This window comes from Caenorhabditis remanei, chromosome X (genome assembly GCF_010183535.1).
Source record: "Caenorhabditis remanei strain PX506 chromosome X, whole genome shotgun sequence".
NCBI lineage: Eukaryota > Metazoa > Nematoda > Chromadorea > Rhabditida > Rhabditidae > Caenorhabditis > Caenorhabditis remanei.
The window spans coordinates 12,763,270-12,780,112 of record NC_071333.1 but is presented as its reverse complement, the minus strand read 5'-3'; the positions used below and the strand labels follow the sequence as shown (position 1 = coordinate 12,780,112).

General features: G+C 38.8%; 6 protein-coding genes across 6 annotated transcripts; 1 reads left to right on the top strand and 5 right to left on the bottom strand.

Moving 5' to 3' along the window:
• Positions 1-1,190: 1,190 nt before the first annotated feature.
• GCK72_024516 (uncharacterized protein) lies at positions 1,191-3,616 on the top strand (the record flags this gene model as incomplete). The annotated part of the gene is made up of 4 exons (XM_053735924.1): positions 1,191-1,377; positions 1,455-1,928; positions 2,177-2,922; positions 3,035-3,616. The coding sequence occupies 4 exons, from the start codon at positions 1,191-1,193 to the stop codon at positions 3,614-3,616; spliced, it is 1,989 nt and encodes a 662-aa protein (XP_053579490.1).
• On the bottom strand, positions 1,200-4,117 carry GCK72_024515 (uncharacterized protein; the record flags this gene model as incomplete). The annotated part of the gene is made up of 6 exons (XM_053735923.1): positions 1,200-1,382; positions 1,460-1,729; positions 1,808-1,905; positions 2,238-2,942; positions 3,097-3,637; positions 4,085-4,117. 6 exons carry the CDS (start codon positions 4,115-4,117, stop codon positions 1,200-1,202), a joined length of 1,830 nt encoding a protein of 609 aa, XP_053579489.1.
• Positions 4,118-4,427: 310 nt separating this feature from the next.
• Positions 4,428-4,781, bottom strand: GCK72_024514 (uncharacterized protein; the record flags this gene model as incomplete). The annotated part of the gene is made up of 2 exons (XM_003117821.1): positions 4,428-4,622; positions 4,668-4,781. 2 exons carry the CDS (start codon positions 4,779-4,781, stop codon positions 4,428-4,430), a joined length of 309 nt encoding a protein of 102 aa, XP_003117869.1.
• A 747-nt stretch (positions 4,782-5,528) lies between these two features.
• On the bottom strand, positions 5,529-5,892 carry GCK72_024513 (uncharacterized protein; the record flags this gene model as incomplete). Its single annotated transcript, XM_003117676.2, has 2 exons — positions 5,529-5,723; positions 5,779-5,892. 2 exons carry the CDS (start codon positions 5,890-5,892, stop codon positions 5,529-5,531), a joined length of 309 nt encoding a protein of 102 aa, XP_003117724.1.
• Positions 5,893-7,001: 1,109 nt separating this feature from the next.
• GCK72_024512 (uncharacterized protein) lies at positions 7,002-7,381 on the bottom strand (the record flags this gene model as incomplete). The annotated part of the gene is made up of 2 exons (XM_003117503.2): positions 7,002-7,196; positions 7,250-7,381. 2 exons carry the CDS (start codon positions 7,379-7,381, stop codon positions 7,002-7,004), a joined length of 327 nt encoding a protein of 108 aa, XP_003117551.2.
• Positions 7,382-8,388: 1,007 nt separating this feature from the next.
• Positions 8,389-13,625, bottom strand: GCK72_024511 (uncharacterized protein; the record flags this gene model as incomplete). The annotated part of the gene is made up of 14 exons (XM_053735922.1): positions 8,389-8,509; positions 8,824-8,926; positions 9,083-9,272; positions 9,586-9,669; positions 9,880-10,016; positions 10,469-10,501; positions 10,743-10,798; positions 11,082-11,240; positions 11,294-11,396; positions 11,738-11,872; positions 11,927-12,071; positions 12,165-12,391; positions 13,422-13,531; positions 13,588-13,625. The coding sequence occupies 14 exons, from the start codon at positions 13,623-13,625 to the stop codon at positions 8,389-8,391; spliced, it is 1,641 nt and encodes a 546-aa protein (XP_053579488.1).
• Between the last annotated feature and the right edge of the window lie 3,218 nt (positions 13,626-16,843).

Sequence of the window (16,843 nt, the reverse complement as noted above, 5' to 3'; positions counted from 1 at the left end):
CAGATTTTTGTTTTCAGAGTCTTCATCCCTTTCTCTTTCGCAAACTCAATCCCATCAATCTACAGATACTATTTCTTTCTTCTTTGTCTCTTCCCAACCTTTGAATTGTCTTATCTTCTTCATTCATTCCCAGTGATTGTTATCTACAAGCAAGACGTATTTCTTTCTTTCGTTCTCAGCAGTTATTATCGTCGAGTAGACGGAGTACTTATTGTGTCTCGAATCCGATTTTGACCTACTTACTGGTGTGTACTTTGAGAGGGTTGAGTCATTGTGTCCAGTTTATTTCGAATGGATAGAATTTTTCATTGAATTGAAAATCAGGCATCCTTCTTCTCAAATCATAAGGTTGTCTCATGACAAAATAGAAGAGAATCTTCTAGAAAATTCGTTTAGTTTATTCTTCTTGAGGATTTTTTGAATTTGAAAAAAATCCAACAGAATTCTTCATTATTTTCAATATGAAACATTTTCAGTCACGTCGATTCCAATTTGTCAATCGAATTTTCGAATCCAAGTATTTTGTAACGATTGTTTTTCGCTACCTACCATTTGTATGATTTCTCTGATTCCTCTCATTCTTTACACTCTCTACTATCTACAGTGGTCCTTCCCAATTTCGGTATTGTAGGCCGCATCGCGACCGCACCGCACCCCTATACTGACGTGTACCAGAAGACCCTCTACACTCAACTCTCTTCCATCCGCACACTCGCTCTCGCTCTATTCAACGCGGCGCACAACGATTGGCCGAGTGACTCTGCGTCTCTTCACTCTCATGAGAGCCGTCGTTTGTGCTGACGTTGCCTTCCCCTATCTGTATAGGCCACGTCGACGTTTCGGCAGTTCGGAGGTCTCTCTTCCTCTCTCTCACTTGCAGTTACCCCCATTCGGTCGATCCGTCAGTTTGCTCTCCTTCCGCCACACTCGACGACCATCGGTACCACTCCGGCCGTACAATCGACCTTGAGCAATCGGGCGGTCTGTCGGGAGACGAAGACGACCTACAAACCAGGAGAGAATATCCCCCACGCATTCTGTTTCTCTTACCGACTGACCTTGCTTCGCTTTTCTCTCCGATCCTTTTAATATCCCATTTTCTTGTCTTCGTGATCTATCTCTTTCTCGTAAAAATATTTAGGCCAATCATTAACTCTACTTTTTTCAGGAAGGTAAATCAAACACAAAGTATGAAGACCTTATTCTTGTTGGGCTTGATCGCCCTTTCCGCCGTCAGTGTCTACTGCGAAGAAGAGGAGAAAACCGAGAAGAAGGAGACCAAGTATGGAACCATCATTGGTATCGATCTCGGAACCACCTACTCCTGTGTCGGAGTCTACAAGAACGGACGTGTTGAAATCATTGCCAACGACCAAGGTAAGCTATTGAATACAATAAATATTGCATAAAAAGAACATTTTCCAAAGAAACATTCTCTAAATTCAACTTTCCAGGAAACCGTATCACCCCATCCTACGTTGCCTTCTCCGGAGAGCAAGGAGAGCGTCTGATCGGAGATGCCGCCAAGAACCAGCTCACCATCAACCCAGAGAACACCATCTTTGATGCCAAACGCCTCATCGGAAGAGATTACAACGACAAGACCGTCCAAGCCGATATCAAACATTGGCCATTCAAGGTTCTTGACAAGAGCAACAAGCCATCCGTCGAAGTTAAAGTCGGAGCGGACAACAAGCAATTCACCCCAGAAGAAGTCTCCGCTATGGTTCTCGTCAAGATGAAGGAGATCGCCGAGTCATACCTCGGAAAGGAAGTCAAGAACGCCGTCGTCACCGTCCCAGCTTACTTCAATGATGCCCAACGTCAAGCTACCAAGGACGCCGGAACCATCGCTGGATTGAACGTTGTTCGTATCATCAACGAGCCAACCGCCGCCGCTATCGCCTACGGACTTGACAAGAAAGACGGTAAATTCAGAGAAAAGCGCGCCCCTTAATATTTGTACGTGGACTTCCTTTACCAATGACCGTTTTGTGCAAACAATAGACTTTGGTCAGTGACTGGTACAGGTTCTCCTCGATTGGAATGACACTTTATGTTTGCTCAAGTCCAAATCTAAATCTAGAGAGATAGACTTGTAAAAACTAGTTTGCTCAGTAGGGAGCAGTATTTAGTTTCATAATAGACAGACAGAAAACTAAAAAGTATTTTTCAGGAGAGCGCAACATTCTCGTCTTTGATCTTGGAGGTGGTACTTTCGATGTTTCGATGCTCACCATCGACAACGGAGTCTTCGAGGTGTTGGCCACCAACGGAGATACCCACTTGGGAGGAGAAGATTTCGATCAACGTGTCATGGAGTACTTCATCAAGCTTTACAAGAAGAAGTCTGGAAAGGATCTCCGCAAGGACAAGCGTTCCGTTCAGAAGCTCCGTCGTGAGGTCGAGAAGGCAAAGAGAGCTCTCTCCACCCAACATCAAACCAAGGTTGAGATCGAGTCCCTCTTCGACGGAGAAGACTTCTCTGAGACCCTCACCCGTGCCAAGTTCGAGGAGCTCAACATGGATCTCTTCCGTGCTACTCTCAAGCCAGTGCAGAAGGTTCTTGAAGACTCTGACCTCAAGAAGGATGATGTCCACGAGATTGTTCTTGTCGGAGGATCCACCAGAATTCCAAAGGTCCAACAACTCATCAAGGAGTTCTTTAACGGAAAGGAACCATCCCGCGGAATCAACCCTGATGAGGCCGTTGCCTACGGAGCCGCCGTCCAAGGAGGAGTTATCTCTGGAGAGGAAGACACCGGAGAGATTGTTCTTCTTGATGTCAACCCACTTACCATGGGTATTGAGACCGTCGGAGGAGTCATGACCAAGCTTATCGGCCGTAACACTGTCATCCCAACCAAGAAGTCCCAAGTCTTCTCTACCGCCGCTGACAACCAACCAACCGTCACCATCCAAGTGAGTAACGAGAGATTCGTCTTGCGTTTGACATTGGGGTCAAACTGTTTTTGGATGTCTGAGAAACGACATAACTAATTCTCTAGCAGTAATTATCTTTTCTTTCTTACAGGTCTTTGAAGGAGAACGCCCAATGACCAAGGACAACCATCAGCTCGGAAAATTCGATCTTACCGGACTCCCACCAGCACCACGTGGAGTTCCACAAATCGAAGTCACCTTTGAAATCGACGTCAACGGAATCCTCCACGTTACCGCCGAGGATAAGGGAACCGGAAACAAGAACAAGATCACCATCACCAACGACCAAAACAGACTCAGCCCCGAAGACATTGAGCGCATGATCAATGACGCCGAGAAGTTCGCTGAGGATGACAAATTGGTCAAGGAGAAGGCCGAGGCCCGTAACGAGCTTGAATCCTACGCCTATTCCCTCAAGAACCAAATCGGAGACAAGGAAAAACTCGGAGGAAAGCTTGATGAGGATGACAAGAAGACCATTGAGGAAGCCGTCGATGAGGCCATCTCTTGGCTCGGATCCAACGCTGATGCATCCGCTGAAGAACTTAAGGAGCAGAAGAAGGATCTTGAGAGCAAGGTTCAACCAATTGTCTCCAAGCTTTACAAGGATGGAGCTGCTCCAGGAGGAGAAGAGGCCCCAGAGGAGCCATCTGACGAGAAGGACGAACTCTAAACGATCGAATCTTTCGATAGTCTAATAATTATATTTATTTCATGTTTAAAGTTCAATTCGAACCTTTTTGTTGTGTTTCCCTCTTTCCCTTTTTTAATTCTCAACCAAACCTTCCCCCTTTTTTTAAATTTCTTCTTTTCTCATCTTGAAACGCGGTCTGAATAGTGTTTTAACTAAGAAATGGCTCTCCCTTCCCTCTCTATCGTTTCATTCATCCATTGGGAAGTTTATTGTCATAGATCAACTTGTGTTTGTGAAATTTCCCAGCGTTTTAACTTTGTCTTACTGGTCTTCACACGTTTATTTATTTATTTTTGTCGACGTTGTCATGTTTTCAATGAACTCGACCCTGGTAATACATTTTTTTGCGAGTTTTCAGAAATATTTCAGATTCAGTCAATCTATAGGAGCTTATCCATTCATGAGTTTATGCATGCACATCATAGTTTTTGCCATTTATAGTGATACGATGGAGCCCAAACGTGGGCGGCTTCCGGACATTTTGTTGAGAAAGGAATAGTAAATCCTCATCTGAGGAGAAAACGAGAGCTTGCTACAAAATGGATTGCAGATTGTTATTGTCATGTGATTTTCCATAAACCTCAAGTGAATTTTATGACAAATTATGATAGTAATATGTTTTTCAGGGTACATTTCATCGTAGTAAGTTGGGTACGTTTTCTCTCATAATTATAAAATTAATATCCTGTGCCGCAATCTTCTAGATTGTTTTATACTGAGACTGGAAATGATGAAAGTGTATTTGATTGGAGAAGAGAAAAGAGCGAATAAAATGAAAGCTATCACAGGTTTACTTTCCACCTGGGAATCCGTAGCGGCCGTATCCTCCAGTTGGTTGTTGGAATCTGTTGGATCTGTAGTCGTTTTGTCCCCATCTCGTTTGCTTTTTCCAGTCATCGTACAGATCATTGAGGTTGCGTTCGTAGTTTCCACGGCGGCCATAATCGGAGCGGACATCGTGTCTGTTGTAATCCCAGACTCCTTGCTAAACATTTTTAAATAGCAAGAGATCCGGATGGATAAAACTTACTCTCTCAAGGAACCTTTCGTAAGAACTTGGCCAACCATACCGGTTTCCGCTTGGCCCCGCGAGCGCGGCGGCCAAAACTATGAAAAAAACCAGGAAGATTGCGAGTTGGTTCATCGTTGCTGATGATGTTCTTAACACTAAATGAACTTCCTTTTATATGAATTTTCTAGGTACGCCTTTCATCTCGATTGTCTAACTTACATGCTATATCATCGAGTTTTTCATTACTTTTTATCTCTCTGTTTCGTCAACTTTCTTATCATCGTCAAGGAGACACTTCTGATGAAAAATAAGAGAAAAAAAACTCGAGGGTGACAAGGTTCATTCTATCTGAACTTAAGGAAAAGAAAAGAGTGATCATACAAACAAATTAGCTTCAAATAATAACTGTAATTAACTAATTCATTTCAAATTTGCTACTTGTTACTTTTTTCTAATAAAAAACATGAAAAGTTGGGTAAAAGAAGGAAACCAAAGTTTTTTGAGAAAATAATTTTTTTTCCTCAAAATTATGATAAAAATTAAATACGCATCTTTTCCTGCAATTATCAGCTAATTCGGACTCTTTTACGATGAGTTATAAAGATTTAGCGAAACACACTATTTTGGACTACTGGAACTGTAACACTTAGAACAACAAACGCAATCAGTTTTACTGGATGCATCAAAAATATTAATTATTGAAACATTCAAATAAAATGTTTTACTATGCAATTCAATTTTTGAAAAAAATCTGAAATAGTACTTCACATGAAAGATTTTCTGGAATGATGTATTTAAAATCAAAAATACAAAGAATCGTTTATTATATATTTGGAATCATGAAAAAAATTGTCAGAAAAGAGATACATCATAAACAATTTACTTTCCTCCTGGGAATCCGTAACGGCTGAATCCTCCCTTTGGTTGTTGGAATCTGTTGGATCTGTATCCCTTTCCTCCCCATTGGGTTTGTCTCTTCCAGTCATCGAAAAGATCACGGAGATCGCGTTCGTAATTTCCACGGCGTCTGTAGTTGTCACGCACGTCGTGTCGGTTGGAATCCCACACTCCTTGCTGAAAATATTATTTATTAGTATTCAAAGTTAAAAAGAAACTAATAAGATCTTACCTTCTCAAGGAATCTCTCATAAGAGCTTGGCCATCCGTAACGGTTTCCTCCTGGTCCAGCAAGAGCGGTAGCCAAAAGCATGGCGAAGGCCAAAAGAATAGCGAAGGAGTTCATCGTTGCCGAATGATGACTTTCTTGACAAGAATATTCTATTATATACCCTTTTTTAAGGTACGCCTCTATATGTGCGGTCCAGTTTGCACGCCAAATCGCTGACCTCTTCTGTCTTCTACATTGTATTTTGCCGAAAGTCTTTATCACTATCACGGTGGCCACTACGATGTCTCGCTTTGTGATGACCTAATGTTTTTTTGTGAAGTCTCACACTGAGATGAGGTGTCAAACTCATTTAGTGAAGAGGGAAGGAAATGAAATCATTAGTGAAGATCAGCTTCAACTAAATGGGGAAACTGTATGATTCACATTTACCGTATCAGATGACATCATTACTACCTGAACTTCTGGAATTTCTTTTGTGAGAATCAGAAACTGATATTTGTTTTAGTTTTGAACCATCGGATGACAGATATGCCAACATATTTGACAAGTTAAGAAAATCTAAAAATGAAGTTTATTTTTAGTGTCAATATGTGTATCCAATAACTTCCAGATTGCCCTACAGTTCACTTTTTCTATTGTCCATTGGATCGGCAATGTGCCCTTCAACAGCCAAGACACTAATATATCATTTTCTCCAAAACTGTCAAAAACATGTCCGGTTACCAAAACTTCTAATAAGTAATGAAATTATAAGGAACCGGTTTTCAGAATGCGTATTGAAGATAAGACTTTTGAAAATAAGAAATGGAAAAAGAATTGGCTACCCAATTCATTTCTGCGGATGTTTTTGAATAAACGAGAAAACTAGTTGATTGAAATGCTGGAACAATTTCTGATTTTTCGGACTTATAGAATTAAACGGAGTCGCCTTTCTTTGAATGGAATGAACATCCATGGGCACACAGAGTCGAAAATAAAAACGGAAATTTTTGAATTATTTTTCACGGAACGATGACGAATGATTTCTTTTACGTTTTTTAAAAATCTGTAAAAAATCTGCATACCTTGAATACTATTTAAAGAAATTTTTCACCTTTGGCTCAATTTCCTTTTTTCTTTGTATTTGCGTAACAGAGTACATATCAAAAATGTATAATGGAGAAAATTCATTTCATCAAATAATACGACAATACAAAATATCAAACATAAACTTCCGTAATTATTTACTTTCCTCCTGGGAATCCGTAACGTCCGAAACCTCCCTTTGGTGGTGAGTACTTGTTGGATTTGTAGTCCTTTTGTCCCCATCTGGTTTGTTTCTTCCAATCGTCAAAGAGATCACGGAGGTCACGTTCGTAGCTTCCACGACGCTTGTAGACGGAAGTCACCTCGTGTTTCTTGAAGTCCCAGACTCCTTGCTGAAAATTAAAAAAAAAAGTTAGATCCGTGTTGATTGCAACTAGTGACTTACTCTCTCAAGGAATCTCTCATAGGAATCTGGCCATCCATAACGGTTAGCAGCCTCAGCAGAAGCGAAAATGACGGCGAGAGCCAAGAAAAGAGCGTAGGCGTTCATAACGATAAGATGATCGTTTGATGCCATTTGGGTTTTCTCCGAGCCTTTTTATAGTCCCAAATGACCTGCCCTACAGTAAGAAAAAACGTTGGGCGAATCTTGTTTTCTTCTTGTTGGAAGCGATCTTTTGCATAGTGACTTCGTGATACTTTTGAAAGTGATCTTTCTTTCACGAACTATCAGAAAGTCAATTGATGAACAGAAAACTGTTGACTACGGTTTCATGACTCAGATTTCACAAGTCTGGGATTGTGGTTATGCAAGAAACTCACAGACTCTTAGCTCTTTTTTGCAGTTTGGCTCAGAACTGAAGCTCAATAGAATATTGTATAATTTGTCGGAACTTCTGGTTTTTCTTTACTTAAGATCAGTATTATTAAATAATGGTCTTGTTTTCATGACTTTTTCATTAAATTTGCATGTTTGGATAATTCGATATTTCTAATTTCTGATTCCTGAAATTCATTTTGAAACTGATCTATGTTGACCTTCTGATGCAACTTCTGTCTGTCGTACATCACATTTTTCTGTCTTCTCTCATTTCCACAGTACCAAAAAATCACGATCCCATTCAAAGTTCACACACTACAATGATGATCTTCGCTGTTGTCTTTTTTCTTCTCTGAACTTATCAATTCTTTCTTTTCTATCTCTTATTAAGATGAAACAAAGACAAAATGGCACTGTAAAGATCAGTTCCAACTATTGATAACATCTTCTTTTTTCTTGGTAGAACCTTCTTCCTGGTTGTAGTCACAGTTTTCTCAATATCCTTGTATCTGGGAAAATAAAATGTTTATTATCAAAGAGGCCAAATGAAGAGAAAGAAAATACATATGAATGGAACAAAATGAGAGAAATTACGAAATTACATTCATGATATCAAAATTACATCAGAGAAAAGAAAAAAGAACTCGTGAACAGTGAGATATTGTAGAAATATGAATTTGACAAAAAATAATAATTTTTCATACAAATTGGATAATGAAATTTTTTGAGAAGTTTTTTACTTTTTGAATTTTCTTCTTGATACTTTACTCTTTCCAGTAAAGATAATAAATCCAATAAGTGAGGTTGAAAATAACAAACGTGAGTGGGAAGATCCATCGGCTTGTCTGATCGATTTTCTTGGCTCGATTCCTACCGGCAATTTTCCTGGAAAACCATCTTTAAACAAGAAATAACATATTCTTTTTGGGGATAGCATCTTAATGGGAACCTTTAAACAAATTAAAGCAGGATTGGGAAACCGCAACCAGGTAGAAAAGATATAAAAAGGTTTAGAAAGCATAAGGGACAGGAACACCAAGTTAGAGGAAAGATAAATCTCAAAAACAAAAAGAAAATTGTAAGATATGAGAATGTTAGTTACCCAAATATAGAACCATTTCTCCTGTAATTTGGATTATTGTAAAGTTAATAAAGAATCAGAAGGTAACTTGTTAAAACTACTTTGGAAAAAAACAAACTTGTGTTTCTGGATCTGCTTGATGGCTGAACTCCATTTCTCCTTTTTACGGCTGCTATCATTGCATTTGCGGTTTCTTAGCTTGTCAGCTGCACCATATCTCACTGAAATATTATTTTTATCTCGTAACTGTATTCAATTGAATCCCCATAGAAAACTTCTCCATTTTCTCAAAAAGTGAATACTTGCAGCACAATCAACTCTTTTTAACCCATTCTTCATTTCACCCCAATTTCAGTTTTTCAAGTGTTCAAATTCACCATGAGCTCTTCCATTTCCCATTAACGGAGAACTCGCATCATTCTCTTTTTCATTCCAGTGTGCAAGACGTTCTGCAGGATCGCCATCTCTCTCTTTCCATACTTCACTCAAATTCGTTTCTTTTTGTTCTGCCCACACTTCCTCTTGCGCCTCGGCGTCCTCATTTCGTTGTTGTGTTGTAGGAGCTGCCTGAATGGAATTCATTGCGTATGGAATGTCTTTTTTCAGTTGACATGCTGATATTGAAAAGAGAAGATATACTTATCAAAACATTTCTCTCCGATTAAATTCTGTTTTGATCTGTCGGTTCATGCATTTCAAACAAACTGGTTAGTTATCTTTAAGAAAAGATGAAAATGAAAGGTTAATAGATCAGTATCAGGTTGACAGGTTAAGATCATGCAGAAGACACACGGGAGAGAATGGACATGGTTAGACAAGAATCATAGGAAAGGACACAACACAAGTTGGGGTGTTTGTGAAGAGTTGCACGGAAGCGTACCTCTTCGTCAGAGAAGCTGTTACTGTACGCTTGACTGACCGTATCATAAGCTGTATCATTCATTGCTATCTGCTCAGGTGGATCCTATAAAATCTGGTGTGGTGACAAAAAAAACAAAATATTTGAAATAAATGTGGAGCCTAGAAAAACTTCAGTGATATTCTTCATAAACCAAAGAAGTTTGTGTTTATAGTTTTCCGAAATCAATTTCATGGCAGACACGAAAGCACATGGATTTAGGAAACATATAATTGTAAAACTTATTTCTACGAAAACTTAATACAAGTATGTTACCTCCACCAAATGTTGGCGTTCATTTGTACGGAGTCTGAGGAATAGTTGTCTTGCATGTGCTCCCAAATCAGCTCTCGATGGTTTCTTCTCTGCTCCAGGTACTCCACTCTTCACAGATTCTAATGATGACGCCATTACTGAAAGAGTAAGTGTTTGTCATTTGAAACATTGAAGCACAATTCCTATGTCGAAGTTTTCAAATGAAAAATATTGTACACATTTATCATTTGAAAACCCAATTTTCAAAGCGAAATTTTGAAAATGTTAGTAACATAGGAATGCATATTCAGACGGACAAAGGTAGAAGTTATCGTTCCTTATAAACTGAATGAAAAATACATACATGCATAATTAAGGTAATATTAGGAGCAATTACGAGCATGTTTGAACATAATCATCGGTCACTATTATGTAACTAAAAAAGTTTTTGATAACGAATATAAAATGAACAGCACAATATGAGTACGAAACTGTAACTAAAATGGTGACAAGATTGGTGATGGAAGAAGATAAAGCTACAACATGTTTCTTGCTCAATGACAGTGCCAAGAAGTGCCATTTTTGCAAATGAAACGATCGGAACACCTACCAATTTCTGCATCAGTGCGGTGCCATTTCCTTCCTAGATATCACTATTTGAAATGATTAGTAAACTCTCCATAACCTCTCAACTGATGTGTATAGGCAGTTTTAAATCAAGATAATCTGTTTCATAATCATCAATCATTCAAAATTATAGATGTGGTGTGAGGTTCTAGCAGTACTTGTGTGAGAGAAACTACCACAAGTTGTGCACCATATTCTTTTACACCGAAATGCCCACAGTTGAGTGGGTGAAGATAATGGGATGCATTTAAAGTTACCTTGCCGTTGAGCGTAGTTGACAATTGTGAATTCGATCATTACTCCAAACACGAACCTGTAAATTTTTATTCTTTGTATGCCTCATGATAAGTTCCTCTTACTCAGAAGTACTAGTGAATAGTATCACACCCCTATTCTCTATTTTCTATTTTCGTGCCCCCATAGTCTGTCGTTTTCTTTTCGAATGTCGTCGTTTCGAAAAATCAGGTTATCCACGTCTTTCTCATGTCACCCCCCCCCCTTTTCTTTTGTCTCAAATGTGTTTTGACTCGCTGATCTTTTGAGATGTACACGTGGGTGGTGCTCCAGTACTCAGAACTCAAAACTTGAAAACTCACATCATGCAAGCTCCCATCCAGACATCGATAGCCTTCATGTAGCTGACTTCTGGAAGAGCCATCCTAGCTGCGTTGGCCTGTGTTGATAGTGTGAGAAGAGTGGTGATTGCAAGTGAAACTCTGGCTGGCACTGCTTCTACGTCGAGCCAGAAGCTGAACCTGAAATATTGACCAAATCGTTTTTCCACTTTCAGTTTTTAATTTTCAATTACCAAGAAATAACTACAATTAAGGTGGTTGGTACATAGGATTGCATCACGTGATGAGTTATTTCTCGCTTCACGAAAAATTCAGCTGTCACACAACTCCAAGTACCTGAAAACATGGGTTAATAGACAAGCAAACTACATTTGTACTCTCTGCTCTTTATAATTGAGCCGCTTTTTTGATTCCTTTTGATTCCTGTTTCCGACTTTCATCAAAATTGGCACACGGTGGAAGGGAAGTTTTTCCTTTTTCTTTCTCCAGCTAACTTCCTTCCTTTCAAAAAACCTCGAGAATTTCTTGTGTAAAAGCAACTCGTCATACGGCGGTCAAGGCTCTATTCAAAACTTGGTTAGTCACGCACTATTACCTATTCACACCGGCCGCCGAGTGGAGATTTTTAAATTTTTGAATTGTTATTCTGAAAAGCCGCCGCCTTCAACAAGACTAACCAGTTGAGTAATTTCCGTCACAAAGACCCGGATACAAATCGACTATATGCATGTCTGACATTGCAATGTTCGGATTTCTAGTGATCGGTTCCTCTTCCTTCCATTTGATCACCAGTTGTTCTGTTGTGTAGGCATCTGGAAGAAAAAAACTATGACGTCAAACTGATTATGCTTTATGCTCCAGCTCACAGCTCAGAATGCGCAAGTGACACCGTTGTGAATCCAGTGGCCACTTCTCCAGGTTCAAAGTACACACCACAACCATCGAGATGCGAGTATCATAGAGAATTGATCCATCCGGCTGTATCCATACCAGGAAGTTCGGTTGGGTAACCTACAAAAAACAAAAAAAAAGGGTAATTTGGTGGTCGAGACCGAAATAGAAAACGACTATGGTCTATATTTCTGGTCTTTATGATTCACATACCTCATGAAACTCTGCAATTCTCGCATTGGCAAAATACACATCGGGATGCCACATTTTGTGCAGCACTGCTTTGTCTTTCACCAAGACACGTCTTGTCTCATTATGTGCAAGCCGTGGGTCCCTCCAAAACTGCTGAAAATAGACGTCCAGCTGGAAATCCATAGTCTGCGTCCGAAAAGATGACATTCCTTCGATGTACATAGCCAATTCGACAACAGTCACTTCCTCTGGAATTGAAATTGAAATCAGACGTGACATAGTGTAATTATTTTTAGAGGGAATTGTTTGAAAATATGTTTGGTGCTTTTGTTTCTGAGAATTCTGGTTGAAGGACAAGCATAGAACAACAAAATAGTTCGAAATAATTACAAGCTGGTAAATTTAAGACGTGTCAGAACACTTTGACTAGTAGTTGGCTTTTTTCGCATTCATAAAGTTTATCCCTCGAATCTGTACAAATCATATCATCTCTAGACTTTGCAAATGGATCCGAACAATTGAATTGGTTCGGGGAGGGTTAGGTTCATGTCGCACGAGACACCGCTGCCCTCCTCTCAAGACGTTTTGAAGTTCCCTTTTCAATCTATGAATATTCAGACAACTCTCGGTTTTTCCGTGTTGCACTTTGTTCCCATGTCGGAAAAAGTGTGAATAAGCATTATCAACTACTTCCCGGAGACAGCCGAAAGACCTGAGGCGGATCGGAAGCAAGCACAATTTACGCCTGATGGTGTTGCTCTTCGAGCAGCTCAAAGAGCCGTGTATCTCCGTATATTTGCATAAGTGTCCCTCAATATTGGGTGTATGAGAAAAATGAAATTGAGGAAAATTGGAAAAAATGCGGAGTAATGAAATGCTCGACGAAAAACGAAAAACCGAAGAACCTTGATACGATCGGCAGCGTCACGTAAAAATAAGCACTTGTTTTTTTTCTAATTCTTTTTCTTTGAGTCCACAATGACCTATAGCTAATCTGAATTTTTTATATAGTAGAATCGTCTAACATTTAAAACTATACACATGCTCTTTGAGAATCAACAATCATTGAATTCCAAAAATTGACCGACCCCTATGACGAAACTATTTCGTGACTTAAGAAACAAAAGAAGAAAGAAATGCTGCCACTGAAACGAACTTTCTAAACTAAATAACGCCCAATTTTATTGAGATTCAATTAACGCAACGATGTTCTCGTGTCATGTTTTTTAAAAACTGAATGCTCAAAAATCTAAAAATGTACAAGTGCAACCGTCATACCTTTGTCATGCTGTACAGGTGGAGACTGATTATCGTAGACTTCTCTGCCAGCATTCAGTAGATTATCCAAGTAGATGGGCACAGGTTCGCTTCGACTTGCTGTTCCACTTCTGGAAGAAAAAATTATCAATATTTCTTGAATAACTCATCATTGATCTCAAATTACCTGTAAAGCAATAAGAATATGGTAGATACGAATAACATGATTTCGTAGAATCGAAACGTCGTCGACGCCGTGCCTCCTTCTGAAGATTGAATTCACAGTCTGGCTTGGAAAAACATTAAAGTGAGATAGGCGAGAGCTTCATAGAGCAAAAGGAGAAAAATGGGCGGGTCAAAGCCGTCCCCGTTGACAGAGCGCCCGCAGCAGAAGCTTTTCTCAATTGGAGACCTTTTTCTCAATGTTTCGTTTGGAACGAGTACATTCAGAACATTCAAAACCGGCGAATGAGGAAGCTAGACAAATTTAGAATGAAAGAGGTAGCAAGAGAAGAATCTCATCCATATATCTTCGGAAGAGTAGGGGTATGCACCGTAAGGTCATTGAAAACCGGAGAATTGGAAGCGACGAGGCAATGATTAATGAGCTCCACCAATCAAATTTCAAATACAAAGAAGGCAAAAAACTGGATGAAATGGATGTAGAATCGTTTTCTTTTTTGAAAAACTCAAAAACCATATTTGTAAGTATATGGAGCATATAAATTTGAAAAAATTCATTTCGAGCAGGGCTAGTGTCCTCGTTTTTTGTTTGCTCATCACATGACAAATCCATACGTACTCAACTCAAATAATATTGAATATTATATACTCAAATTTCGTGGTGATGATAACCAAACGGACCTCAACACTTCAGAAGCCCTTCACTTTTCGAACCTTGTTTTTGTGATGATTGAGCGATGAGGTTGGAAAATAAAAGTGCTAGATCAAAAGGCCATGACAATTCTCAGACACCTAAAAGTTTGATCTTCCTATAAATATTAGTGAGCGGCAGGAGAATTGAAGCTTCACCAATTTTGAAACTTATTTGTACACAAGTGAGCAACTATAGCTCATAGAGTTTTGACAATAAAGAAAAAAGCAACGTCGAGTTTCTGACGCATTGTAACTCAATGTCTACTCGTCATTGTCCGGAAGTGGTTGAGGATTATGTTGGTAAAATGCAGTGGCATAGTTTAAAATAGGAGCTGGCGACACCGATGGCCCCCACCGCACCAAAGGCAAGCACATCGAGCGGAACGGATGAAGAATGTGCTCGGTTTCCTCGTTTTCTGAGAATGAGGCACCCTCTTTTTATAGTGCTTCTCAATATATGTGAGGATTGATTGAAGTTTAATGGTTTTTAATTTGAATTGATGGAATGTGGAACGATTCCATGTGTTTTCTTCATTTCGAATACGGTAGCTATAGCTAATCGGAAGCGTTCCTACAGGAAATTAAACATTTATGTCTGTTCGAAATTCAATTTCAGTTTCTATTTCTGCTCTTAAAATCACAGTGAGGATGTGTAATGAAAGCAGTAAACGGGAAATAGGAACATCTGCCGGAAGAAAATGAGTGCACGGGATTGAAGAAACGAATATCAACGTTCGAAACGAGATTAATGTTTGTTTACCAGATGCTTTATGCGTTTTTTCGCCCTATCCGTGATAAACGGAAAAATTTACTTGCGAGATAGACGATATAAAGGGAAATGAATGATGAAACAGAAAGATGAAAAGTTTGAAAGGACCCAAAATAATATCTGTCACTAAATGTGAATTACAAGAAGATAGAATCGGTGAATGGAGTACTCCAAGCAGTAATAAAAACTAATTCCAGATAATTCTCATTCAATAGTTTACATTTTTTCTCATCAAGTTCATTTCAGTTTTTTGGATGAATGAAAGATTAATTTATTAATAATAATTAAGTGTAAAGTGGGAGGAGAAGATTTGGAAAGGAAGTCGACGACATATTCTTCTACTAAAATGTGGTCGGCTTGTAGAGATCAATTAGAATGTTGGACGAGCAGTGAATCAGAAATCTAGATTCAGAAAAGATGGGATTTTTGTTGTGCAAACATAAAACAGAGAGAAGTGTTGTTTGTGGGACAAAACACCCATTTAGTAAAAAAATATTACAGTGTTTCTTATTGTTATACCTAATTCTGTCGTTTATTGTCATGTATCATATCATCACTTATTATAGACAATAATTACATGATGGCTGCAACGTATCCAGATTGAAAAATATCGAATTCATTGAATAGTTTTTTTCCACGCAATAGATATTCAGAAACGTGTACTCAATTTTGACGAATAAGACGAGGTGCCAAAATATTAGCGACGGACAAAAATGTGTCCCAAGAATAAGGCATCAGTTTCCTAATCTTCAGCTGGGTACGGCTCAAAAAGGAGTTAGAAAAAGAGAAAGAGCATCGGAAATCATTGTCCTTGACTATTCTGACCTTTCATTTCTTTTCAACATTTTCCTTTTTCTTCCCTCCAACACCTGGTGCTTCCGGTAACCCGCTTTTGTTCCCACCGCCACAAAACTTTTCGCACAGAATTTGTCTTTTTCACCTTACTACTGAAGCAGTTAAAATTAGAAAAAGACAGGGAAGGTAAAAAGACAAAAGGTAGACTGAAAATGAGCAGACTTTACTCCGTTTTGTTAAGAGGAAACAGAAAAAAATGAGGAAGGTTCAAGGAAACCGAAAAGGAAACGAAGATGCTTGAAATAATAATAATGTGGTTTTTGTTTTCTGGAAGCTCCTGCTAGGAGTAATGTTAAGGAAGATAAGTGAGCTTACGTTCGAGTGAAGAGCTTTAAAATACTTCCTGAGAACAGAATCTTCACATTTTCATGTTTCCACGTCATTCTATTTTATTGGCAAATTGAATAACACGACAAATTAACAAACTAAAAATAAATTAGGTGTAAATTGTTACCTAGTCATCAAAATACTTCGTCTTCACCTGTATAACATTCTCGGAAAGCAAATGAACACTACATTTACTCCGAATGCAATATCGTTGGACCATGTAAATTTATGTGTGTGTGTTTTTTTTCATTCATATCCCTTCATAACTCTTTGCTTTTGTTCGTTTTGACTGCTATCTTCACCACTTGCATGTGTGTTTTTTCTTTTTCAAGTTTTGTTTAAAAGTGTCAGGAAGTCGATGGTGTGTTAGAGAACGGCAGTCAAGGGATGACGGAATGTTGGATAAAAAAAAGTAGTAAATAATTGGAAGAAAGATGAACCGCTAAAAAGAGCAAGCATGGTTTGCAGCAGTTTGTGGGCTCAGGACATTTGAAAAACAAGTTAGGAATTTCTACCAAAAAAAAATAGATATTGAATATGTAGTGGTTGTTGAACAAAATAATAAAAACACACATTCGAAAAGGTGTCGAATTTTTTCATGGATGAAGAACAATGA